General features: G+C 42.6%; 1 protein-coding gene across 3 annotated transcripts in view; it reads left to right on the forward strand.

Moving 5' to 3' along the window:
* The window catches only part of LOC144785353 (uncharacterized), a 223,466-nt gene that overhangs the window by 21,989 nt on the left and 173,779 nt on the right, over positions 1–27,698 (forward strand). For all 3 annotated transcript variants that reach the window (XM_078664310.1, XM_078664308.1, XM_078664309.1), the window contains exons 2-4: positions 4,819–4,945; positions 15,016–15,126; positions 18,324–18,437. In XM_078664310.1, coding sequence (XP_078520436.1) covers positions 4,819–4,945; positions 15,016–15,126; positions 18,324–18,437 — 352 coding nt within the window. The remainder of the gene's footprint in view (positions 1–4,818; positions 4,946–15,015; positions 15,127–18,323; positions 18,438–27,698) is intronic.

Consider the following 27,698-nt stretch of genomic DNA (forward strand, 5'->3'; position numbering starts at 1 on the left):
CACTTCAACATCCCAATCAGCGGTAGCAAGCGCCATATAAATGCAAACCTTTTTCCCCTCTTCTATCCCTACACTATCCTTCTGAATCCAAATAACTGACTAACATATCCACCACTCAGATTACTTTCATATTTCACTATAGTAAGTCACCACTAATCCTTTATAGGTTCTGGAGTAGTGTGCTACTCGCTGAAAAAGCGATTCAATGCCTCATCATTGGTAGTAAGCGATATATAACTATAATTACAATACCTTTCAAGGGGACTAGGAGCAATTTCGTCCAGTTGACTTTGAGTCCTGATGCTTCTCCATACAAATGTGATATTTAAAGAAGGCGGACTCCTGAGGCATGTGGGTGTCATAAAAAGATGAGGATGTCATCGGCATATAGTGCAATGTGGTCTTCGAATTCCGCCTGCCGTGGAATATCCAGAGCTATGCATTACATCTGATCCATGTCGCCAGTGGTCAGTCGCTCGGATACATTAAAGAAGGGGGAGGGGGTAGCCCTGTCTTGCCTATATTCCCAATCCGCCTGGGAGCCAGAGGGCTTAGTTGACTCCTACTTGAGTGTGGGATTGGGCATAGAGCACTTTAATGAAAGAGATAAAGCAGGGTGCAAATCCCAGTTGGTGGATGACTTGGAGTAAGAACACCAGTCTAGGCAATCAATGGCAGGCTCTCGATCCTGGGGTCCAGAAACAATGCACATCCTGGGACGAGGTGCCAAGCCTCCTCCCCCAGGGTGGGCAGGGGAAGCTTCAAAGGCATACCGCTACCCTGTAGCGGCAGCACAGCCGTGGGACGGAGTGAATCCAATCAATTGAATACTAAATACTTTGACTTCTCTTGTTCCATTATTCTTCTAAATTTAATTTGAACCGTTTTTCACTATTTCTTCAATCCATTATATCCATTCAACTGCCATGCAGAGGTATTCATAAAAACACAGGAAAAATGGTTGTCACATGTCACGTTATCTTTATTGAAAATGCCCAATGTATTTCGGGATTGTTCCCTTCCTCAGGGGCATCTAAAAAACAAACAAATGCAATTGTTTACACAATCATCACCATAATTAAAGCATATGTAAATCAGTAACAAGCTTGTTTAATCTATTTATCTTTGTTTTCCGTCATTATTCACTCTAAGTTCATCTCCACCCTTCTTTCAGTAAAAAATGAGGTTTTAGCTAGGCATTCATCTTTAATCCGTCATTGTAAACATACCACCTTATTATTACCCAGAAAGCACACAGAGATCCCCATGGGAGAATGCACATCCCTGTTGTACCTAGACCGTCCCTGGCTGGCATAAATAAGTAATCTAGTCTGGACATGCTGAGACATGTGTAGAGCCTAATTCACTGGATTCTACATCCGCCACGCATTGCATAGCCCCAGAGCAGCATCCCATTCCATTAGGGACGTTTTCCTATCCTGCCCCTTTTCTCCGCTACACTGGGTTGGATCTCCATTCAGTAGGAGTCTTTGGAGAGGGTAGAGTCCCTCTCCAACAGGTTAATCCTTCTGGCCTTATGTATTTCTCCTGGGGCCTCGGAGTATGTTGGCAACCGAACAGTCAAGCTCCCTCAGACGCCCTGATCTCTGTCATCCATGTGTGTTCTTGACAGTAAGTACTTGCTCATGAGGCTTCAGGGCTGTGGGCATCTGAGGTGTGGAATGATGGATGTGTATGTCTTATAAGTTCCTTATGTTCTGCGGCCCAGTCCCACTCTACCTTCAGTTAACCAGAGAACAGGTTACGAGATTCATATACAACCTTCAACTTGGCAGGGAGAATCAACATGTGGGGTAGGCTTATAGCTCTGAGTTGAAGATCTTCCTTTGTTTCTGGACTAGCCAAGTGTTGTTTGGAAAGATGAAGATAAATGTAGACTGGAAGAGGGGGCCTTTCTCTCTCACCCCCTCGAGGATGGCATCTCTGTGTTTATAGTTAAGGACTTTGGCTATACGGGTCAAGGGGGGGTTACAGAAGGGGTCATTACACCAGAAAACGGAGGGCCCTCTCCATCACCAAGCAGATAGTTGATCTGTGTGGAGCCAAGATTTTATCTAGTCTTCTAGGAATTGCTCAGGTAATGTACGCTCTGACCCCTCTTGAAACCCGACATTGTGGAGATTGTTCCTACGTGCACGGTTTTGGGCATCTTCGCGGCGGTCCTCCAGATGTTTTGATTGTACAGAGAGGTGGATTTAAGTTCAGCCATTGTGTCCTCTAGTTCTGAAATGCGGCCCTCAGTCTCAGACACACTGTCTGCCACATTGCGTAGCTGGTGGAACAAAGGAGATATGTTTACTCTGACTTCCCCAATTATGGTCTCGAGGGCCGCCGAACAGGCTTGTGTGGCTTTCAGGATGGAGTCCGTGTTGGAGGCCTCTGTGGTACACAGGCCTGTCGGGGCTTATGTGTGGACTTGGAGGGATCCCCAGGAAGGGTGGTGAACCTTTCCATTTTCAGTTGGGCCTCGGAGGCTGGGGATGATTCCTCCCCACGGTAGGCATCGCTGTGGGTCTGCCCCAGCGTAGGCAGCAGACCGGCCCTCTTACAGCACCTAGTGTTATGTGGGCAGCACGAGCAGCTGGTCCTCAGTTGCATCTGGGGGTGCTTGTCGCTTGAAGAAGCGTCATCTGGGCTTGAAGTCCGCTGTGAGACAATGGGCTCCTGAAGTTTTCTGGGTGTGGGGATGGGGATGTCCAAATCACCCGGCTCATACATGGGGATTGTTTACATGGACCCCCCCCCTTGTAGGCTATGACCGCAGTCAGCCAAGGACATGTGTGTCCCCCACTCACCGCACCTCAGGCCTGCAGGTTCAGCGGTGTACAGGTCTCTCGGGCGAGGGGAGGCACACCACGTTAGGAGCAGTCCTATCATAGTCTTCATTGTGGGAGTCAGGTGGTCCGCAGCACACTAGCATGTCTCAGGGCCGAGAGTGTGCAGATCGTGGAAGGTTGTGTAGCTGGGAAGTGGAGAGACTGCCTCACTGACCACAGCTTCTGAACCCCTCCGCTGTCCTCAGCGTTATCTGTGAGTCATGGCTGCCTTTGGTGCAGATCGGGTTCTCTGCTGTGGAGCACGTACAGTTCTTTGGAGTTTGGCCATCTCTCCTGGTAACCACCATCATTTTGACGGGCTGGGGAGGCCACCTAGCTTCATGTTAGCTTGAGGGTGGAAGATTCCGTTTGCCGATCGGGGGCTGGGACTAAACAAGCATTGGCATTGCCAATAGGTCTCGCTTGTGGGACCTTATAAGTATTTAGTTTTGCAGCACAATATCCTTGTTGCACCAAGGATATTGTGCTGCAAAACTAAATACTTATAAGGTCCCACAAGCGAGGCCTATTGGCAATGCCAATGCTTGTTTGGCGTTCCCGCTGTCTGAGGTGTAATTGAATCAACCCCAGTGATACCACGCCGTGTAATTTTACAGAATTCTGTGTAAAAAGCGTAATGCAAAACGCCAGCTAGCAAGTGAATTACGTCGGGCTTTTTACATATTTCGCCAGCTCCTTCTTTCGAAGTGTTGTTTTCATATGCACTGGGCAGACTGCAGAGCACTTCATTTCTCCAAAGTGCCCTGAAGCCAGAGGTCACCCGCACCAGGCGCTGTCTGTCTGGGGCTCTGCTGGGCGGGTTCACCGAGACTCGTCAATTAGAGAAAAGCTTGCGCTGAGTTGAGTAACGTAAACATTTCTAGGCTTTCACGACAGCGTGTTGACAATCTTGTCATTTTAACTTAAACTGTGAAGATTTAGATCACAGAATTAAAGTAACAAAGGGAGGAAAATATGTGCCGATGTTTAATTTGTGTAGCACGAGTTAGTGCTCTGAAGTTTTGTAAAGTTGGAGACATCCGGCGGTATCTCGTGAGATCTCAAACTGGCGCGGAGGTCGTGAGTCTGATAACACAAGCAAAAGCAAATGGTGGGGGCCTGAAGGAGGAGGGGGTGCGAGGGATGAGTGAGGATGGGGTAGCAGGGAAGGGAACACGGCCTGGGGGAAGCTGGCTGGGGAGGGGGAGGAGAAATAAAAGGAAGGCTGTGTGCGGGGAGAGAGCGGAGGAGAGAGGGGAGGTGCTGGAGCTGAAAGTATGGCCGATAGGAGGGAGGGAGGCTGATGCGCGTTCGTGTTTGATCACGTGATTCAGGTGAACGTAAACAAAACGCCAGCGGAAAGCCCTTAGTTTGACGAGGATTTTGGCTACTTGAATTCTCGCTCCGCTCGATGCGCTTGCGCGCATCAATAGGTCGCGAGACCTAAAAAGGCTTCAGCCTGGGCTCTGAATCGTGCAAAAATAGAAAATAGTGAAATAATAGCCCTTGAACCTTACACTCTTATTATTATTGCATTTTATTAATGTATTGCTCTGTGGAACCATGCATGACTAGTGAATAAATAGAAATAAATACTTGTAGATCAGCAATTATAAAGACAAAAACAGAACTACTAGTAACAGACTGCTGAACCATAAAACATTACAGGCAGCGTTTCCCGCATATTACATTGTGGGATCACTGCTGACAGAGTTTCTTGATTTACACTTGGTTAAACTTAGCACTTATGTTTAGTTGCATTGTAATTACAAGTCTGAAAGATCCAGCTTTGGTGCCATTCACTCTATTGCGGACCCACGGTTTCCACTCAGTCACCAAATTGCAAACATTTTGGCAGTCTCTTAGCTTCGCTTTACTTTCCTTAAATTTCCCACTTAGACCGTTTGCCATATTTTGCTTGTGTTATTACAAATATTATCTGGTGAGACATCCTATTATTATCCAGTGCTTTCTGTTCCAGGCACCAATTACATTTCATGATGTGGCTGACAGTTTCTCGGAAGAGGAGTGGAACCTGTTACACGAATGGCAGAAGGATCTTTACAACACGGTGATGAAGGAGATTCACCAAGCCATGCTTGCCTTAGGTAAGGTTGCACTACTTTTATGTCTAACAAAGTGTACAGTCTTCGAACACCATGCTTGTTTTCTATTTCTGGATTCTCTGTGTGTATTCTGATTGCATGTCTTTGGTACACATTTAGGAAAATCTTGATTATAGACTTGTTGTATGCTTTGAACCTTTTAAAACACAGCATCTTCAGAGGTGTACATAATATGTATATGCAATTAATCTTTAAATAAGATATTCCTGCCATCATAACGACATATGTCAGACCTGTGACTGAACTCACCTCTATCTCAAAGATCAAGATCTCAGCCATTGAACATCAGACATTAGAAGAACTTTGGGATAGCTTTAATCTGTTGCTGTCTGGCTGTGCCCCTCTCCTGTCCTAAATTGCATGGAAGTTGGCCGTATAGCTCTAGCGGGCTATAAGGCCATAATAGTCCCTTGATACTCGGGGAATGGTTTACATTTGTCATCACTGATATAATTTGAAGTAGCACAAGGTGGCCATGGTTGGACTGGGACAAAAAATTGTCCCAGGCACCAAAATAAAAAAAAAGTGGTTCACATATGTAAATTAAGCTAATTTTGAGCGTGTAAACACATGCTGTATGGGTATTTTTTGCAAGATATGCGAGACTGCATGCACTTTTGTTTTCTGCAGGCAATATTTGAGGTAATATCAGGGAAACCAACAGCTATAAGTTGCATACCTGGACATAAAACAGACCCACAAACTGCTAAAAAAAATGACAGACATACCAGCTCATTGGGCACTGCCCGATTCCCCTATAGCCTGATAGCCTAACACGCCAAATTCACTTCTAGAGTATGTATCCCTGTTCTCCAAGGTACTGTTTAGCATTAATGTGTAGCAGACCTGCAGCCTCCTAATAGCCAGAGAGATAACTTTTACAATTGAACAGATTGCCTTCCTTTCTACCTGGATCTCTTGGGAAACCAGAGAGAAAAGGTGAATGTCCTTTCAACATTCCTGCAAACACAATAATGGATGCACTCCAAAAACAAAAATCTGATTAACCATTTTAAAATGTTGGTCAGCAAAATAGGATCATACCGAGCCTGGAGCAAATTGTTTAGAATTCAAAGTTAAAACTTAAACACTGGTCATGGACATGAATTCCCAAATACATTCCTGTTCAACTAGCCTGTCCCTCTCTTACTTTGCTTTGGTTCCCTCTGATGCTTTGGCTCGCGCCGGGACACTTTATTGAGTAGCCGTGCGCGCTATAAATCCCCCTAAACCTAAATAGAATCAACTTGGAGATCTTAAATTCCAATCACCGTTTATTGGAACTGTGCTGGCAAGGCAAAGGGCCTGATTCACAAACTGCACTCTGTAGTATGTTCTGTAGTACTACAGTTTTACTACAAAACCAACTACATTATGCTATTCACAAACTGCACTTTTGTAGTAACTTACACTTTTGTAGGCAGTCCCTGCCTCCATTATTTAAGTATTGCTTCTAGGCAATATGTGGTAGTAAGGTTGCTTTGTCCTTGGAACCAGAGCACACCAATACGTCTGTGTGCTTGCTGATTTTGCCAAGGACCTCCTATTTTAACTTTGACTTTTAAGGCTTTTGGCTGGTTCACAGTCAAACCTTAATCTTGTAGGATGTGGTGGAGTATTTCAGTTAGCACTTGTATCATGACACTAACTATAATTCCCAAGCAACATTGCTCTTTTTTCATAGAGAAAAATACTCTATTCTTGTTAAGTTCAAATGCTTAGGGTCTGATTACGAAAACGCCGGTCTTAGGACTGCCGTACCATCGTTGGTAGTCCGACCGCCCGATTACAAGGTGTGTGGTCAAACCGCCACAAGCCCGCTGCAAGACTCCCACCACCAACAGGATTTTGGGTCCTGCGGTGGGGATAGTGGCGGTCCGGGAAGGCCAACCCCGCCATGAAAAGGTCGGCGGAAAGGCAGGGAAGGGGCCACAAAAAGGGCCCCAGCGATTCAGTCCATTGGGATTTGTTGCTGGGGGCACATGTTGTGATCTCTATGCCTGCTCTGTTGCGTGTGCACTGTGTACCATGCACAAGATGGTGAATGACAACAGTGCGCCCGACGTTCAAGTGGCGCTGCACTGCGGCGACATGTGCCACATGCTCACTCTATGAGTCAAAGCATGCTGCCGCCGTGGCACCGCTGCCGGAACACTGCTAGCCCAGCGGCAACATTGTAACGCGGCAGTCAGGATGCCTCCAACTTCACGGCGCTCTCCTGACTGCCACCTCTGCAGGCTGGCTGTCCGCCTGCACAAGTCGTAATCAGGCCCTAAGTAGTAGCTTCAGGACGATTTAATGCATTGTTCACAGATCTGTGTAATTGATGGCAGTGTCTGAGTAACTAACTTTGTACTTTTGTGGCCCCTGCATATTTCTTCAGGCAAAAATTCAGTAATTGCGACAGTAATACTATAATATTTGCTATATGTTGTGAAGGGTAAAGTGTAGCAGTGCGTTATCTTCTTCAGTTCTTCTTTAGTTCATGGGTGCATGATTTGCACACAGCGCTTCAGCAGGTCGTATATATGGTTCGCACTGCATGACCGCTGTCTGTGCTGGACAGCTGCCTCTCTTCCCCCGTGCATGAGTTGGGGAATCAGAAGTTCCAGGTCCCGGCGCAAGGGAAATGTATAGGAAGGCAACTTTTCCTAGCCTTTCTCTTTACAGGTTGCACATAGCACTTGCTAGGAAAATGTGAACTCTGAATGAGGCTAAAGGGGCAAGCTTACATCCCGAAATGTGGGCAGTTCTAAACTTCCAATCCAACTGACTACTCAGATCTATAGTAGGATCCCAACTGGAGGAAGCCAATTATTTAAAATTGCATTTGTTTCGAGATCCATACAGTTTTCATGGTAGCCAGCCAACGGCGATCCTTCGCTCACATTGTATATAGGAGCCAAGCATCCTCTTTCTAATCGGGCTCTGTTGCTAGGCAGGGCAGTGATAGGAATAGGGTGGGAGGGCACATACCCTATATCTTTGTTTATAGATATGCAGCTTTGGCCATGCCCCTGCTCACAGTTTTGTTCAGATGTTGCTTTTCTTCAGACCGAAGGCTGGCCTGCTGCAACTGGCTTGATTCAAGGAAGATGAGCACATGTCATTTCTGCTCCTTTCAAGTGGCTGTGATTGTTTCTTAACCTGAGACACACTCTTAGCTTTACAATGATTTCTGCAGGGGTAGGACGAAAGGAAAGAGCAGAGCAGACAAGGAAAGGTGAGAGAGCAGTTTTAGATATCACTGAACCCTGAGGAGCACTCTACAAAGTTAAGGATTTACACATATTCAGGAGGTGCCTGGCTCAGTGCTACTACTGTCACATACACCAGAGGCAACCGGGGCCGCTTCAGGGGTGCAGTCATGAAAGAGTGCACAGGATTACACATGGAAACCCGATGTGCAGTCCCCCCACTAGGGCGTCTGAAATAGGGCCTGTCACTCACACTACTAATCAGATGCCAACCGTCTGTCAACCATTTCATGACCATGGTCAAGGGGGTGGAAGTAACTCGTACCAAAAGAAGTACAACTCTCGGTGTTATACTCTCACCCAATGAACGCTAGAATTCTGTTTGTGAGTAACGGGCAAAAACCTATAGGGCGCTTGTTAGGGGACTCGTAACAAGAGTCTCCTGCACAGAAAAACATGCCTGGTTGATCAGAATGAAAAATGAGAGGGATGTCACATGGCCGCTAAACTAGGGAACTTTAACCCTACACCCATGCTGTTGTTATATCATATGGTGGTTTACGAGCAGGGCCACTAGAATTATGTGGCAGGTTGACTAAATTGTGCAGCAAGAAAAGTCAAATTATATGACGTAATGAGGTGTCATATTATTTCATTATTTTGTCATTGTGACACATGTAATCACTATGTGGTCAAAGGTTTGACCTCATTAGTATCTGTGTGAGAAGTTGGCCTGGAATATGATGTCCACTATCTAGTGGGCACCTTGCACCAGTCCAATCAACCCTTATTGATGGTAGGTTATAAAGTCTACCTTATAGAAAGCTATCCTAGGATGGAATTATATTGGGATGCGATCACGAAACCTATGGATCGCAAATTGTACTTCCAGTTCAGGGTGGGGTCTCTCCCTGTAAGATCTTTCACCTTGAAATGGTCACCACATACCCCAGCTGGGTTCCCAGGATGTCCTACCAATAATGAGACAATGGCACATATTATCTGGGTTTGTGATGTCTATGCTGCCCTACGGCGGGCCTGGCTGTTACCTATCTGTAAGCTTTTGGGTACCAGGGCAGCGGCGGAGGCTGATCGAATTTTGCGCACAGATACATCGCTACCGATTGCACTGGCTATGGCGAAATTCCCAGGCTGGGCTTGGATCTTGAGGGCGCGCCAAATTGCACTTTGGCCTTGATTTGATTTAATTATTTTGATATTGTACATATATAATGTCGATAAATCCAATGTTTTAACTTTTTAACCTGTGGTTTTATTGATCTTAAATCTTATCTTTTTTATTGGGTTTTATATGAATTCATGCCAGCCATCTGTTTTAAACTGTATTCCTGATGTATTGCTGGTTGTATATGCTTTTATGATTGTAAAATATCGAATAAAGCTTTTTGAAACGCTATCCTAGTGGTAGCTGTGGAGATCAGCCTTCAGGCTAAGACTTGGAGACGAGTTAGGCAAGTTGTTTTACCATTTATAATCTCTTGAGTACCAAATGAAAGCACACCACACAATGTATATATCAAATATATATGTATTTATTCTAACCACAACCCCTCTGCACTCTTTATGAGGTCAGAGGTAAAAGTACCATACAAGGAACTTAATTAGCATACGATAAGTTGCACAGTATACGTTTTGCTCTAGGGGCCTCACAAACCATATACTAAAATAGTGGTATAAGAACCACGTGAGAGTTAGAAAGCAGGCCTGGGGCCTGTGGAATCGCTGGGGCTTCTAGGAACAACCAAAGGTTAGGATGTAGGAGGCCCACAGGAGACGCGTGCAGTGTCTAAACACAGCAGCGGGTTACCGTTGACTTTCTATGGGAAACGAACAAGTTACAATTTTACAATTTAAGGGCACTTCTAGGTGAACTACGATGGAACCCTTTTAGACTGGGGCACTTCGAGAGTCAAGACCCACGGGAGCACCGAAGTACTTGTGTTACCTCACCTAGGGAAGCCGGGTGCATAGGTGTCTTTTCGTGTCAGGTTCTGTCGTCGATTCCAATGGAGAGCTGCGAAGAAGTGCTGCAGGCTACCAGAGGAAAAGTGTCCGGGTGGATCCAAGGGTGGATCGTAAATGTGAAGCACCTGAAGCAGAGGAGACAGAGTCTGGGCCACTAGCCAGTGACCAGGGCAGTGATAGAAAGATGCCACCAGATGTCTGGTTATTTCCGGTGAAAAGGTGAAGTTTGTCTCTTCAGCCACGAGGTCCAGGAGGCGTCGACGATGACCAGGAGCTGGATTCGAGCCGTCCCACAAAGGATCTAGTTGACTGTGTGGTGTCGATATCCGGATTGGACCCAACAAGCCTAGGTAAACGCAATCCACGCAGGATGTCGAGATTGGCTTCGGTGCAGACCAGCAAGGTCTGAGGAACTTCTCATTGGCAGGGAAGTTGGAGCAAGCCTGGAGCAACCAGGAAAACAAGTTAAATCAAGGATTGGTCTTCTTGGGGGCTCACTAGCCAACAGACTAGGAACCGCGAAGACGCGTCAAACTGAAATACACAAAGTGGGCCCACGGGACACTCGTGGAGTGTGGGTCACTGAGCTTCAGTGCTAAAGGTGCTCTGGGCTGGGGCTTCAAGCACCCCAATGCACAACTTCGGAATACCTCGGGAAGTCGATGCAGGTATCAAAATGCAGGATGTCCAGGAGTTCCGGTCCCACGTCTCTCGTGTCTGCCACAGGTCTCAGCTTTGCTGGGAGTGAAGGTCGGGGCCAGCGATGTCTGGAAGTCCGTGTCCTGTGTCGCAGATTCTTCAGGGTCCGGCAGGAGCGTCGAAAATGCAGACCGGCAAAGATGCTTTTGGTGCCTGTTTGAACAGGGGGGTGGTTACTCCTTGACCACAAGGGAGATTTCTTCCGTCTTCCAGTCAATATGGAATGTTGAAGGTCCAGGATATGTGTTGCAGAGTTTCGTCAAGGGTTTTGTGATGCTGGGTCTCTGTTTAACTTTAACCGTGTTTAACAGTAACTACATGTCTTCTCCCTCTAGAAGGGTGGAATGCTACCCCCGCTGCCAGAACTGGCGGGTGGGGTAGTATTCCAAAGTGTTTGACACCTTACACGACATGCTTTGATAAAGCCAAACCAAAGTTATCCTTAACCGCAAGATTATAATGCACTTAAGAGTATATGGTATGGCTATATCATAGAATAGCTATAAGGAGATAGTTTCGAAAGCTGCAGAGGGGCTCAGCTCATGCTAGAACACCCTCTCACATAAAACTAAGCACTCTACCTCCAGGATTGTTAAGGCCTTCCATAGGAGTGACTTTTAGGTTAGTATGTGTCTATATATAAGGTAGATATAGATATACTATATCTAAGTAAGGGGTGATTACACCACCTTACCCAGGCTGTAAGAACAGACCTGTGGTGTCAGTTTGGAAGGCTAACCAGGGGTGGCACAATACATGCTGCAGCCCCTGGTAGGCCTAGGTTGCACCTATGCCCTATGCCCTGGGTACCTAGGGTATACTATACAGGGGCTCACTAGGGTGACCCAGTAACCAATCTGGTATGCACCTAAAGTACATGGTATCAATTTAGAAAGAGAACAGCTAGGCTGTGGGTCTGATTATCAGGACCACAGCCATACTAAAGTCGAAAAACCAGAGAATCACAGCAAAAAGTGGGGGTAACCATAGGAAGCAGACCCTACTCTCCTACAATCAGTATACACCCAAATACAGTAGCCGGAAACTGGAAGTTGACCAGTCAAAGTTGGCAATGGGCTTTCGACTGAGTGGCGACACTTGTAACATTTTTAATAACCTATGATCCGTTCGAGCTAGACACTGTTTTTGTAAATCTGCAATTCTAGCAGTGGGTGATGGATTATGTGGCAAATATGACAAACCATAATTATGCGGAAAGCGGAGCAGCTCCAGAATCTCATAATTCTAGTGATTTTGATTATGTTCTGTCTCATGAATAACAAATCTACCTATTTCTCTGGCATAAGGAAGGTGCCCCAACTCCCACTGTTAAACTTTGGGTGGATTTTAGGCTTAGTGGATCAGCACCTGTACCCTTCATCCCTGATCGACTTACCCCTCTGGTCGAAGTTACAGTTTGATATAAAATGCTCTCTCTCTATTACATCATGGATCCCCTTCTTGCCACTAATATTGAGCTGCAGTGAAGCCGGGGTACATATGTAAGATTGAAGAGATTGATGCTTCTTTGGAGAATAATTTATCAAGGGTACCTATTAGACATGTCAAATCTTTTAACACCCTCTTCTTTAATGTAGACTTTTATGAATTATTGACAACTGTTTCTGGAGTGTGAACAAATAGTTTCAAATATTGACACTTTCAAAATAGTTTCCAGATTCAGTCTATTCAGTTGAGCAGGGGTCAGTGCTGTGAAGGGGCCTAATTATAAGCATCAGTGATACTGTATCAGTAAAGCCTTTCCACGGATAATGGATTCGGTTGGTTCATAGACCTATCCGGTATAAAATTGGATCACGAGGGTTCCACCAGGCCCGTATTTTACTGGCCTGTGATGTTTGGTCAGGGCCAGTAAAAAAGTTTTAAAAAGTCGTGAAATATGAAAGTATTTACTTTTTAACACCTTCGGTGCTCATGACGAGCTGAGCTCGTCATGAGCCACGGCGCTCCGGTGCTCATGACGAGCTCAGCTCGTCATGGCCCGTGGAACGCTCAGTTGCGGGGAGAATTCACCTGTGACGAGCTCAGCTCGTCATGAGCACCGGAGCGCCGGAGCTCATGATGAACTGAGCTCGTCATGAGCATGCGGGCGCTTTGCGCGCCCCCTCTCCCCCAGCACAGCGGGGGATTACCCCCGCAGCGAAGGGGTTAAATATAAAGGTAAAACAGAAACACAAAGAAATACCTTAAAAATATTTTGGGAGATGTCTAAATTACTTCTAGATGATTATTATAAAACAAACAGATGTATAATAGCCATGATACTGAGGAATACTGATGATGTTAAACACATTCTATTTTACCATCAGTTCGTAGCCATGTGTGCATAGCAAAATGCAAACAAATGTCTGTAATTTGTTTCTGATAAAGTTGGCAGCTCTAGGTGCAAAGCTATTGAATCACTCAGGATTGGTTCTTTCAACTTCATAGATTATAACTAATTTCTATTAAATTGAGAGAACCAGTGAACTTTTTTTTTATACCATCACCTTAATATTCCTAATGCCCTAAGAGGCGCCTAAATGCAGAGCTATATGAACTTTCAATTCCGTCCAACCAAAGAGGTATGTGAACTGCTTTTTGATTACGTCGTAGCTCAGTGGCCTGCTTTGTAGGATTTTAACCTTTCTAGATTTTGTCTATCTGCCAGTGCAAACTGGCTGGTTCGCGAAAGACCTTTTGTAGGCTTACCAAAAACTTTAATTGGACTTACAGCCTGCCCATTGCTTACAATTGTGTGGATTTATAGCAGCTCTCATTTGCTTGCTTTTTATCTGCTGACTTACTTTCGCCTTCTTGTGTTTGCAGACCCTGGAGAACAGCATCTTTACCATGCTTTTGTTTGCCTGACTTGTATCTTTCCACTGTTTTTTTTTAGGGAACAACTTTATTCTTCTTAGTTAAGCACTTCCTGAGAGAGGATGTTTTATCTAGTTCTCTTCCATGTGTGCTTCTCCAGCTAGTAAATATCCCTCGTGCTCGGTCTTGCTGTCTCCCTAGTGTGCTGCTCTCCCTCTCTGTCTCTCTCGTGTTTCTCTCCACCATCCTCCCCCGCACTCTGTTACTCTCCTCCTTGTGCGCTTCTCCTTGCCACCCCCTGTGTTAATCTCTCTTGTTCTGCTTTCCCACTCCTCGTCAACCCACTCTGTATTAATTCTCTCACCTGCTCCAACATTGTCCCTGCCACTGTGAAGTCCTTTTTTCTTTATTTAAAAATTTTGGAGGGCTAAGCAGCAAATGGCTGCCTGCTGCTTCTGCTTACAAAACACCCTACAAAAAGCGCTTTCTCAGTAGTGAAATATAATTTTTTTTAATTTAATGATTCATTTTGGATCACTAGATAAAAGAAGTGGCACCTACGTTTTTTGTAGGCGTGAGCATGCACCATCATACTTGAGCAATGACACATGTGCTTATGCGATGAATGAGCATGCATAAGTCATCTCGCATGCCTGTGCCCACTAAATGATGCAGCCAATGGCCAATGTAAATGTCTAAACCTAAATTTGGAGTCAATTTTCTTAGAAAATCTCATGCATACGCCTGGAAAGCCGTCAGTCTCAGATTTCCAGCAGTTCTGAAAATGTATTGTGAATTCCAAATTAATCCTATGGATACATATAGAATTGATTGATGCATGTGTAAAGGTGCCACTCAACTACAGCTGCACTTGCTGACTTTTTTCACCACAGGGAAACTTTTTGCCCAAATGGGAAAAATCTTTATCCATATTTCGTACTGTATGAACGTTACCAGTTTAGTTCTTTGCTGACAGTGGGAATAAATGGGGTGTCGGTACTTCGAGTTTGACATCATCTACAGCCTTCTCTTCCTTTGGGAGTAAATAACCTGCCCAACATTGCAGGATCATCATTCACGAGCAGCAGGATTTTGTATTGCAAATTTTTAGTTGGGGTTGTAACATACTCTTTTAAAAATGTCAGGTCCATGTCCTTCGCATTTTTTTAAAGAAGTTCGCTACTTTAAAAGCAAATAGATGCATAACTTTTTAATTTGATAGGAAATCACTTTCTAGTACCTGAAACCTTTTGAACCCACTTTTTTGTTTGGAATTAATATTTTTATTCCATTGCTAAGGCTCGCGGAGCGTAAGTTTAACCGTGCAGTGTTTTTTTTCCTTCCAAACAGGCCCCCTCATCGCAAACTCTGTCTTTTCATTGAGGAGTAAAGAGAAGGAAGAACCGTGCACCATGGAAAGAGAAGAATGCGAAAAAAGACAAAATGGTAATCGTTCCACAAGTGAGTGAGAGATATAGAAATGCTTTACTTGCCTCCTAGGGGGAACTGTTCTCATATTCACCCGCTCGTCCACACATGGGTATTTTTTTAATTTCTTTTTTATGTCACCGAAAGCAGACGTGAATCCGGGCACACATTGGCATCCTCCTACCATGCCTACAAAACACAAACAGGAACTCCAGGAGAAATGGAGAGTGCAGTTCTTAGATGTCATGATTTGCAGGTCTCCTCTGCTTCTAGTTACAATTACACCCCCCCCCCCCTGCCCCCCCCCCAAGCCAGGGGTTGGACAATAGTTACAACTGGCAGGGTCCTGCAGCACAGTAAAAGAAACTTCCTGGTTGCTGCAGATAAGTATTTTTTAGGTTGTTAAATTCGAGACCTCCTAACATATACAGATGTGAACAAGCTTTTTATCAGCAGCCAAGGGGGATATGATTTGTTACGCCTCCATGTCTAGCATACAGATTCTGATATATTAGCTTATTAGATTTGACTACACTGGAACTGCGCTCTCTCCATTGACACACATTATTCAAACTACTCAACGAATACCTACTCTTACAACAAGCTCATGAAATAACTCCACCCCATTTCTGTACTACTATATATATCTATAGGATAAATGTGTATCTTGTCATCTTGTTGTACAACGTCATCATCCTTTCATACCCATCACGTTTCCAAAATTTTCAGTGTCCTAGATACAGCGGGATTGCTGCTATGCAAAGCATTTCATATATTCACACTCTCTATTTCTGAGATTAGATAGCTAAATAAATTCAATGGTAATATGATTTCTGGGTAAATGAATGCTTTATAGAGTAAAAGCAAGTCCTTGTTTGCTGCTTCACTGGCCTACCTAAAATATTATGCAATAACTGCCTTCAGCTGTAAACAAGCATTGGAAATGCAATAAGTCTTGCATTTGTTGGATTTAGAGCTATAGGTAACATAAATGCCAATGTCTTCTTCCCTATGCAATAGATATGCCCTCTCCACCGTAATAAAATAAAGAACTAGTTTTTTTTTCTTCATGTTGTACACCTGCAATGGTAAAGTTGTGCTGGGAGTAAAAATGTCAGTTCCGACTCCACGTTAAAACAAGCAGTGTTGTGAGGGTGCATTACCACAGGCTGTCACTAGATGTCCTTTGGGGCCTCTATTGGCCAAAAATGGTACTGCACCTTGCGACATGGCTAGGCAAAGGATATTTTTTTTTTATCAAAGTCCTTTATTTTTTCAAAACCTGGAAGGTTGTTTTTCACAGATTGATACAGAAAAGTGACAAAGCCCTGATGAGATTCCGGGAACTGGTTTCCTGGATTCGAAACTCGTCTGCGAATTTGAAGGTGTGAATCTTGTCATCCACAGTGCAAACTAGCAATTGTTAGTGTAAAGATTGCTTTCATTTAGTGATTGTGCTCCTTGTTTTTGACTTTTTTATCCCTCATTTTTTGGAACAAAAAAAAATATATAAATACATGATGTTTGTATAAAGTATTGTTTTTGGGATGTATGATGTTATTTTGATTTAGTGTATATATGGAATGTGAATCTATGTTTGTAAATTGTATTGTATATTATTGTAAATATATGAATGTACAGTTGTTTCCTTCTTTCATGCATAAATGAACAAAAAAAGTTTTCAAAAAGAAAGTATAAAGTAGAATGGTATAAATAAAAATACCGGGTCAAACCAAAGAATTTGTTGTTCGACCTTTATAATTAAGATCATTTAAAAGTAAGGGTGGTGTAGGCAAATTTTGTGTTCTTTAGGCAAAGGATATGGCGCAGCTGTGAGAGCTGCTGACTGATGAGCTGGGGATCCCGGTTCGAGCCTGCTGTCAGGTTCAACATCCTGTGATAATGGGCTGATTGTTTAATTTCCCTGATCCCATGGCTAGGTGCACTATATAAATAAAAGCCTTTGTAAAGTAACAAACAAATTAGCAAAGCAGCAGTGGCCTCAGAGGGTGGTGGGGGCCTGCGAGCTGTGTTGTGGGAGGGGCTCGGGAGAGGCATGGGGAGATTAAGGGATATGAAGCAACCCAAGCAGTATTGTGTGAGAGGGAGGCACAGGAGATAAAGTGACGGCAAGCAAATGATGGGACAGACGTTTTACTGCCCAAGTAAACAGAACAATTAACGAGCAAAGAGGCAGGCCAACTAAAAAAATAGTCCTTTTTAAGTATAAATAACCTGAACAGTAAGAACACATGAAAGAGCAGTAGTCCTCATGGAAGGATACAACATTCCAAAAGGAGGGACTACTGAGTGTATTCACCAATGAAAAGCCAGCATTTCTACAGGACAGCAAAAGGAGACAATGAAAATAATGGGCATTTTTTCAAGCCCATATGCTAGCTACAGCATGTCTCGAAGAGACAGCGCAAGTGCTGCCTAGGCGAGACCTAAAAACTAACTTAGCAATCAAACATAAGCCAGGATTTCATCTTTGTTTTGTAGGTGTAGTGGTAGGAATTCTCAAATATTTCAGTATTTGATCATAGGTGATCCTTTGTACTGAACTTATTGCATATGAGGTCTGCTGAAGTCTCTCATGTAGTAAATGAAATGGTGGGCTGTGGCTTCTTTTCATTCAATATTTGCAGCTTTGACCTGTGCCTTCCACTGTGCACAAATCAAGTGACAAGAGCTTGTCCCTTCATACATGTAGTCACAGAATGGACCTGGGGCAGGTGGTTATATTTATATATGTTTACTTGTGGTGCTTTATGTATGCCGTGAATAACACAAGTTTGGAATACTAAATCATAGTGCATAGATTCATTTTTGGTGCAGATTTTAGGCAGGAGCGCTGTGCTTTAAGCTCTTCATGTGTTTAATGTGCCATATATTGCAAGGCGATAGGCACTCACTAGCTACTTCTCATAAATCATCAGCCTTTTTGTTCCTTTCTGCTTTAAGTTGCCCTTTATTGTCTAACTTTTTTCTTAAACAGCTGCTCTCCTGCTTAATGCTGGCCCTCAGTTCTCGGTCTAATATGTACCTTGCCTGCGTTCTGTTTTGCTCTAGCACCCTAACATACATATGAACCTCTTGTAGTACGTTGATTTCCATACTTATTAAATTTCACATTTAAATTTTTTCCGCTGTATGTTATGTACACAACCTGTAATTTGCTGTCTGAGCCTCCTAAAGTGCTAAGTTTTAAATTTGTTCTTTATGTACAGGTGAGGCGACTAGCAGTGCTGTAGCATTACTCAAGAAAACAAGAGAGGAAACCAAGTTTCTGAAGACTCAGAAGAAAACAGACAAAAGGGAAAACAATGACTACACAAGGAGAGGTAGGAAAAAATTAAGGAGGGGACATTTTTGCATTCATCTTAGTTCAAAATTTGTTCATTGTGATAGGTGGAATCGGTCTACTGAGTCAGAAAGATTCAAGTAAAAGGTACTTTACAGAGAGACCTATGTAGATATGGATTTCACAAACCAGTTGAGGATGTTAAATGATGTCCCTTCTGCGCAATTGTTATGTATCTTAATAACTAGAGGCCTGATTACAAGCTGCGGTGGTATTTATCGCCGCTTACAAATAATAATACCACAGGGTATGATATTGTTCAGGTGCGATAAATAACACCTATTATGAGTTTATGAGGAATCACATGAGGATTTTAGTGTTTAATGCACCAAAGTCCGGATGAAACGGTAAGTAGCGTATGTTTTCCACTGTTACATTTCGGCAGGTGTAGGCTCCGAAATTGAATAAATGTTAGGTTATTTAGCGCATCTGATAATTATCAGATGCGTTAAATAAAACTAAACTTATAATTCTGTCTCGTGCGTAAACCGGGTTTTATGCACAGGATGGAATTAACCGCCCAACTTGTAATCAGCGCCTAGCTGTGCTATTCTAAAAGCTTGTTCTATTGGAGTCACCCACTTCCCTCGAATAATTCAGGCAATTCCTGTCTATTTTACCAGCTGTAATTAATTATAATCTTAAGCATGTGCTTCTCCCAGACCTGGGGGCTGCTGGAGGCCATGCTAAGTTGTGGCCTCATGCTAGAGAAGCAACAGCTTCATATGGAACTGACCGAACTCTTCAAACCTCAAGAGGGAAGGAGAATTCAGACAAATAGACTGTTATAAAACCGTTATGCCATGAAGTAGTCTTGGGATCTCACTGCATCGCCAAACACAAAATATTTTCACTAAACACTTCTATCCTTGTACCTAGCATCATCATTTTGAAAACTCTTTCATTTGCTTTCCACCCTATAGCTGGGGACATCACCTCCTCTGTATGTCAGATGATGCACCTGTAGATGTTATGACCGTTCACTGCAGTCTGAGTCTATGGCCCTGACTATGAGTGGGACACTGATTTACAACCCCTGCATTAAAACCTTGCATGCGCAGGGGCGGAATTACGAGTTGAGTGGTATTACCTAATTTGTCAATTACTGGGTGCGTTAAATATCTCCCCCTTTGTTAAATTTAGGTAGGCCTAACCTGCTGGAATTTACATGGAAAAGGTATGTTGTACTTACAATACCATGTGGAGTTTGGTTCTCTAAGCACCAACATTTGCAAGCTAATCCCCAGCAAAGTTGTTATAAGTGCTATTTATTGCACCTGATAAATAATGTACTCCAAGGTATTGTTATTTATCTGGTGCAGTCAAAAGCATCTGGAGTTTGACAAACTCTGAATCAGGGACTTAGCAGCAATACATTTTGCTCAGAGGCCTGTACAGAAAATGGAAATTCCAGAGTATTTTGTGGATTGCATCTGTAAGACTTTCTGTTTTGCCTATGAATAACCCTAAACAACAAATGTTTACCACTGACTATCAAAGGAAAGTTGGTAACATGAAACTCCTGGACTTTGTTGTACAAAGCCTTTTCTGTGACACTGCCTCCATATGGAATGCTGCATCATTCGAAAATCAGATTTGAAGAGTCCCCTTTGATGTTCTGGGAAAAACTACAGACCTACCTGTTTGAAATAATATTTACACTTGGCTCCCTGAATATCGAAGCTCGCCTCTTCGTTGACCTTTCTCTCAACTTTAATCTCATTTCTTCAATGTGCTGCTGCTTGCTACTTGCATTTCCCCTCACCCTCATTTCACCTTTAATTTTATGGTTTCAGCTTTGAAAAAATTTAGAATTATTATATAGTTTTTACGGTTGTCATTGTTACAATGACAATGCAAGTGATGCTGATCATCTCCACGTTGTTGTTTGTGAAGCACAGTGAAATACATCTTTGTGTATATGTCCTATTTAAAAATGTAAAAAAAATATCAAATACAGCCAAAAGCCCTGTGCTGAGCTCTAGGGATCAGTACCTAGTTGGTTTACATTCAAATCTGTCAGCACAGTTAAGAAGCAAAACCCAGAAGAACAAATCAGACACGTCTGTAATGGATCCTGTAGAAAAACTTTGGAACAAATGGTATTTTTGTTTAAATTATGTGTAGTATTTAATTAAGCCCAGACTTCATCCTGATCAAGGTATCAGAGCGTTTACATTTTTTTTAGGTATCGCCTGTCAATGCGCATGCGCATTGAGCGGAGCGAGACTATAGGGGCTTAAACAGAGTTTAACCAGACTGGCGATTTGATGCAGTGCATGTGCGCTTTTAGCTCAATGCGCAAGCGCAATGAGTTAAAATGCGCGTGCACAGCATCAAATCTCCAGCCATCGCCATCTGTTCCCCAGCTTTGTGCCGCCAGTACCTCCTCTCTCTCTCCCCGCACACAGCCTTACTCGCATTTCTCCTCCCCCTCCCCAGCCGCCAGCACCTCCCCTCTCTCTCCCCGCACACAGCCTTACTCGCATTTCTCCTCCCCCTCCCATCTCTCCTTTCCGTCACTGCTTCTATATTTCTGGCTATCCCCTTCTCTCCTTGCGATAGGAGCCCTCCCCCCACCCTCCGAGGACAAACGCAGCTGTGGGTTTCGCGGTACACGTTGGAGAGCTGATACCCAGACCCTCTCAAAAGTGTAGCTGACTCCGAACCACCACCAGTATGGCTGCACTTGAATGCTCCTACTTGGAAACGGCCGCCTTACTTTCCTTTCAGTCATTGCTTCTATATTTCTGCCTTTCCCCTTCCCTCCTCGCGATAGTGTCCGCCTTATCTTTCCTTTCCGTCACTGCTTCTATATTTCTGGCTATCCCTTTCTCTCCTCGCGATAGGAGCCCTCCCCCCACCCTCCGAGGACAAACGCAGCTGTGGGTTTCTCAGTACACATTGGAGAGCTGACACCCAGACCCTCTCAAAAGTGTAGCTGACTCAGAACCACCACCAGCATGGCTGCACTTGAATGCTCCTACTTGGAAGTGACTCAAGAACATAGAAACGGAAGATGAATGCGTAGTTCGGACGATTGGTATGCTACTGCTAGTCCATACAGCAAGCAGATTTGTCCTTGGGGAAAGAAAGAAAGCTGATGCGTTTGTTGGGCTGTTATTTTATATTCCACATGTGCGTTTAAAGCATGCATATGCCTTCAAAATAGCTCAGTCCATCGGCCATATCAGTTTGCTTATTTTGTTTTTATTCCTTAAAAGAAAAAAAAATCATGCTTTACAAGATCCGCTTTAATGTACAGCTTGTTCTTATTATCTCTATCCTACTGCCTGATTTTTCTCACCCTCTTCTCACCCGCTCTTGGTACCTATCAGTCATCCTCGTTCTCCTGAACAGTCTTTAGATCTCCCACCCACTTTCTTCACTTGTTGAGCCTGCCTCACCCTTACTTGCAGCTTCTCTGCGTTTGCTGCCCTCTCGTCACCAACTGGGTGGAATTTCGCTCTTTCCCCCTCTCTCTTCTACTTCCCTTGCTACCGACATCTTTCAATTCCTTATTCCTCTTTTCCAATCTCGCCGACGGCCTTTCCTTCTCTACCTCCCACCACTCTAACCACTCTCCCCTTCACTCATTCCATTAACATTGTTCCCACCTTTAGCCCCCTGCAGTGTGTGTGTGTGTGTGTCTGAAACAGTTTATCTCCGTGTACACTGACATGTGAGGATGTGTTTGTATGTGACGACGTGGGTGTATGCGAGTATATCTGTAGAGTTTTGTTGAAAACCCCTCCCTGCATGTGTGCATTGAAAGTGTGTGTTTATCTGTTGTGTATGCATTCCAAGGAAATTGTGTGTGAATATTCTTTGTAATGTGTAAGTGTGTGTTAACAAATGTTTGTGTATGCATTCAAGAATACATTTGTATGTGTTTTTGTGTATAATAATCTTTTTGTGGTGGTGTTATCTACACGAAAAGACGAAGTTGGGTGTTTTCATTTGAATGTATCTTTTGCTTTGTGTGTGTATCATGCCTGTGTGTGTTTAGCATATATGACGATTCATCTGTTCAATTATGTTGTCTCACCTATATTTATGTAGCATGCATTTGAAGTTGTGGTCTGTCTTGTTATAGACTTCCTAGCTATCCATGCACAACATACCAGCAAGCCACTCACTCCGCCTCAGCCCGTTTGTTTCCTCTCAATAGTCATTAGGGCGGATTTAAAAATGTGTGTAAACCGGTTTGGCATGGCAGGCTGCAAGAGCCACTGGGGGCCCCGTTACAAAGATGACGACACGGGAAAGGCACAGCAGAGAGCTAGCAACACAGAGGCTGTCTTGCAGCTACCAATTAAAGCAATCTGCAGCGAAACAGTTTATTATCATAGGAGGGCCTTCAAATACGTGCATTCTGGATATGCGCTGAACCAAAACCTCTCTCATATTTGATTTTATAACACATTGCTCCAACTATAATACTAATAATGTGATGCACTAAGGTGAAACACGTGCGTGTGTTACAGAAATAAACACATACTTACATTTTCAAAAACACCTTTGCTGCAATGATTAAAGCCCAGCTGTTTTCACGGGTCCGCACGTGGACGGACTCTTAACACCCGCGCCTCAACTTTTACACTTAATTTGTTGACTCTCCCTCCCACAGGCTTCCCCAGCGTGCGCTCGGCCGGCCTCTGCCAGTTCTCCTCCCCTAATTATTCACTTCACTTTTCACGGCCGCAGGCCGTGACTCGCATTTCTACTCCCCCCAGCCCATGTAGACACCTCCTGCCTTGAAGGCACACATCAAAGGCATCAACCTCCCACAGGCTTCCCTCCCCGCCTGCACCACTCTCCTACTTCTCCTCCCACGTGCCCCTAGCGCTTACATCCCTATCACTACCCCCTCCCACCTCCCAAAAGCATCAAGCCAGGAAAACAGTAAACGAGGCCCCATCGTCTCTCGAAGCCGCTACTAATAAGACTACATGTATGTTTTCTATCCTATATTTCCATGTTTATTTCCCTTCAATTTACTGAAACTCAGTTCTTCCAAGAAACACACGGATCACAGCTCGCTCTACTTTCAAGTACCGTGTTACGCTTTTCATGTGCCATGTGACGCTTCTAGTTAGTACAAGCTCGGTAGGAAAGGCCTGGGAGGCATTGTAAAACAGCACACTTTAAATGAGCCTTTTGGTTTAAAAAACGTGTCCCGCACAAGTGCACATAACTTATACAGCTGACAGATGCAACATGTAATCATATTTTGTAACCTAAAAAATGCACTTAGGCACTCTGCCCGGCGGAGTTTGGGCAATCTAAACACACACTCGACGGGTGTGAAAAACACACTTAGAGCTTGAACCGCGATAGCCTGTTTCTGTACATCATCCAGTCCCAGCCGCATTTCGCGTGCCTTGTAGTTTACACCAGTTTGTCATCGCTCTGGAAATAATGACGATATATGTGGGCGGTATAATGTATTTTATGTAAGGACGCACACAGCATGTGGTATTCATTTCGATAGTACGGGGTCCACATTAGATATTAGAGCCACTAGCTTGCCAGGTTGACCTAATGCGTTTCAGAGAACTTTGATGTAAAACAGCCCTTTATATCAATACATCTAAGTCACGTAAATACAAAACATGTTGCATTACAAATGCTATAGGTGTCACATTTGCGAAAGTTATAACTATTGGCATTGTAAATGACAAAGCTATGAATTTAGCTATTTTAAAAAACAACACATAAATAAAAAAAATGTCATTTATAAGACCAATAGCTCAAACTTTCCTAATGCGAGACCTATTGCATTTCCAATGCTTGTTTCATATTTTTTTCCTTTTTTCAATTTTTCAATAGGGAATATGGTGATAATTCTACCACCGAGAGTTGTCTTGGAAATAAAGTACAATTCTCATAATATTCTAATCAGTGATCTGTAGGATTGGAACACTGCAAAATGATTTCTCAAGGGAAGTAAAAAAGGTAGCATGGCTTGACCACCTAAGATAGTGGCCACAATCTAGAGGAGCTCCTAATTAATCAGCCCTTCAGTCCTACACAATCAGTCCCCCCAGGCCTCGTCATGTTGGCAGGCAACTGTGGGGAATCTTCCAGGTCATAGGTCTCACCTGACTTGTTTTCAGTGTTTCCAGCTGTTTGTGCCCTACCATGTGGCCTCTTATAGAGAGGGCCCTAAATGTTGGGTGGACTGTAGCCTTGGGTGGAGCTCATCCATCCTAGAGGCTTCATTGACTGTTCCAGAGTCCTCTGGCAGAGAGCCACAACGATGTCGAGGAAAGAAGCCGTGGATCTCAGACTTAAGATAGCTGCTTCCATGACTTTCACAGCCTCAATCATGTTGTACCAGGCGCCAGAAGGTTAACTGGTGGTGTCGTAGCAGAGTGCTGGTCCCTGTCCAAGAGACAATTAGCCGAGGGATAGGGAGTGGTGCGGTTATATAATATATTTGCATATATTATCTGGTTTTTTATGTATTTATTTTTTTGGTCATGTTTCTTTCGATTCAGTGTTATAATTTACTACTATTTTAATGTTATTTGTTTGTAATTATTTGTTTAGGAAAGATTTTTTGTGGTAATATATTTAAAGAATAATATTTTATTTAAAAGTAATGTTTTTTTCATTCAAAGGTTGGTTGTTGGGTTTGTATGGGAAAAGGGCAGGAAGTATTACATTGGTTTGATTTTTTTATTTGAATTAATTGCTATATGTATTTTTGCACGTTTTAATGTGATATGTCTTATTAATTATTATCGGTAGTGTAATGTTTGTGTATCTTACATATCATAAATTCTTAAACACATTTTTAGATAATATTTTTGTTTTTTGTCGATGGATTTTTGCCTTTGTATGACCAAAGGGTGGGAAGTATTTGAAATCCAGTAATTAATTTGTTATTTCTAAATTTGTTTATTAAATATGCAAATTGATTGAAATAGTACTTGGTAAAAACAAAATTGAGTATTTGATTGCTTTGTAAATTTGTTTAAAATATATTATAATATTTGTGTTCATTATTCTTAAATATATTTTATTTTATTGTTGCGGATGAATAATTATTATTTTTAATCAATTATTTTGTTTTGAGGAGAAACAAGGAAAATGTTTTCTCTAAATATAGGTTTATTAATTGTAAATTTGATTTATTAATTTGTAAAATCGTTTAACAATTTGTAAATTGACTGTTTATATATTTTATATTGACTTTATATATTTTGTTAAATTTTGAATTCAAACCTACGTTTGTAAATAAGTTGTTTTTTAATTGTGATTCTTATTTTTGTGTTTCGTTTATTTCTATTTTGAGCAAACATTTTTACTTGCCATTTTATATTATTAATTTTTAATGTGATTTAGAATTTTACATTTAAATTGCATTAATAGATATTGATTTTAATTACTTAGGGCCTTATTACAAGTTTGGTGGTCCTTCTTAGGCACTGCCACCACTGCGCTGGAAGGACGACGCCAATCTTATGGTGCACCCGCTCGCTGGATTCTGAATTGACTCTAGGGCGGGTGGGTGGGTGCTGCGGCTGTCTCACACCGGCAGCTGTGTTAGGCTCATAGGAGAGCCTTAAAAGTATACCGCTACTGCAACAGAGCCTGTCACATGTTCCTGCACTGTGTGGCATGTCATGCATGCCACGCTGTTCAGGAAGGGGGGTTCATTTCGGTGGGCACAACGTGTGCCCCCCATGCATTGCCAGGCCCAGAAGCGGTAGGGGGCCCATTTCCGCCATCCTTTTCATGGCAGGTTCACCGCCATAGAATAGGCAGTGAAAATGCAACTTGGAATATGGGGCCACCATCATATTCCTTTCCCTTTCCACTGTGCCACCGGTATGGGATCCTGGATCCCTGTGGAGGTGGCGGTCCTGTGGCATTCCGACCTCCACATTCGAGATAAGGTGGGAGGAGTCGCAGTGGTGGTCGGACCGCCACTGCGAGTACGGCGGTCCTAGGACCGCCGTACTCGGAATAAGGCCCTTAATGTATCTGTTTTAGTGGCTATACTCGTTCCCTTTTCATTTATATATATCATTTTTTTTGTTTGAGTCTGTTAAATGTATTTATTATTTAGGTTTGTGGACTAGTACATCTCGCTCCTGTAAGTGCAACACTTTATCTAATGTTGCTCAGTTTGGAATGAGAATAGTAAATCTTACTCTCCCCAAGTCCAGCTCTTCTCTATTGTTGCTTATGTTGAAATGGGAATAGTACATATTACCCACATCCAAAGCCCAACACTTTTTATACTGTTGCTCAGTTTGAAGTGGGAATAGTGTACATGGCTCAACCAAAGTCCAACACTTTCCCTACTGTTGCTCAGGTAGGAGTGGGAATGCAAAATCTGACCCCTCCAAAGTCTATCACTTTTCCACTGTTCACCATTTTGGAGTCTAAAGGTTCCTTACTGTTGCTCAGTTTTGATTGGAAATAGTAAACATGTCCCATCCAAATTGAAATACAGGTTGTATTTTGAGCAGGACATTGTATTTTCTTTGTTTTTAATGTTTTGTTTGAATCAAGCTATAATGGTATGCTTGTTTTTTTGAACTGTATATTATATGGGAGTTAGAATCATAATTATTTTATTGTTTTTAGTTGCATCTGCTTCTATTCAAGTTTTTTGCATTTCATTTTTCTTTTGTACTTGTCCTTATTTAAGTTTTTTAAATGTGATAATTTTTTGTATTTGTTTTAGTAGTGTCTAGATATATTTCTATTTATTTTTGTTACCATGTATATTGATTTTTTGTTTAAGTTTTGTGTGTTTTATTTTTTGATAAACATCATTTTTATTGTTTAATTTTTATATATAACATTTAAGGTTTAATAATTATATTGAACTTTTTCTGTTTTTGCTTTTACACACATTCGCATATACATGCATATTTTAGATGTCTATATTAATTATATTAATAACTTTATATTAATATATGTTTAATAATTGCAGTTTTATATAAATACCTTGTTTCTATTATATAAACTAATAATTCTACTATATGTTTTATTTAAAGTAACACTTTTATTTTTTAAGTTATTGTGTACTTTTTGTTTATTGAATATTTTAATTGTAATTTTTGATTTTATTTGAACGTTAAATACTTTTAAATAAATATGCTTACGTATCTATTTTCATTGTTTTTGACCACCATATTCTTGTAGTGGATATTATTGTATTTCACACAGTAAGCATGTAATCAATATTTTTGTCCTCAAGATTTTTGCTTTGCTTTTT

The sequence above is a fragment of the Lissotriton helveticus genome, chromosome 10, assembly GCF_964261635.1.
Source record: "Lissotriton helveticus chromosome 10, aLisHel1.1, whole genome shotgun sequence".
Lineage (NCBI taxonomy): Eukaryota > Metazoa > Chordata > Amphibia > Caudata > Salamandridae > Lissotriton > Lissotriton helveticus.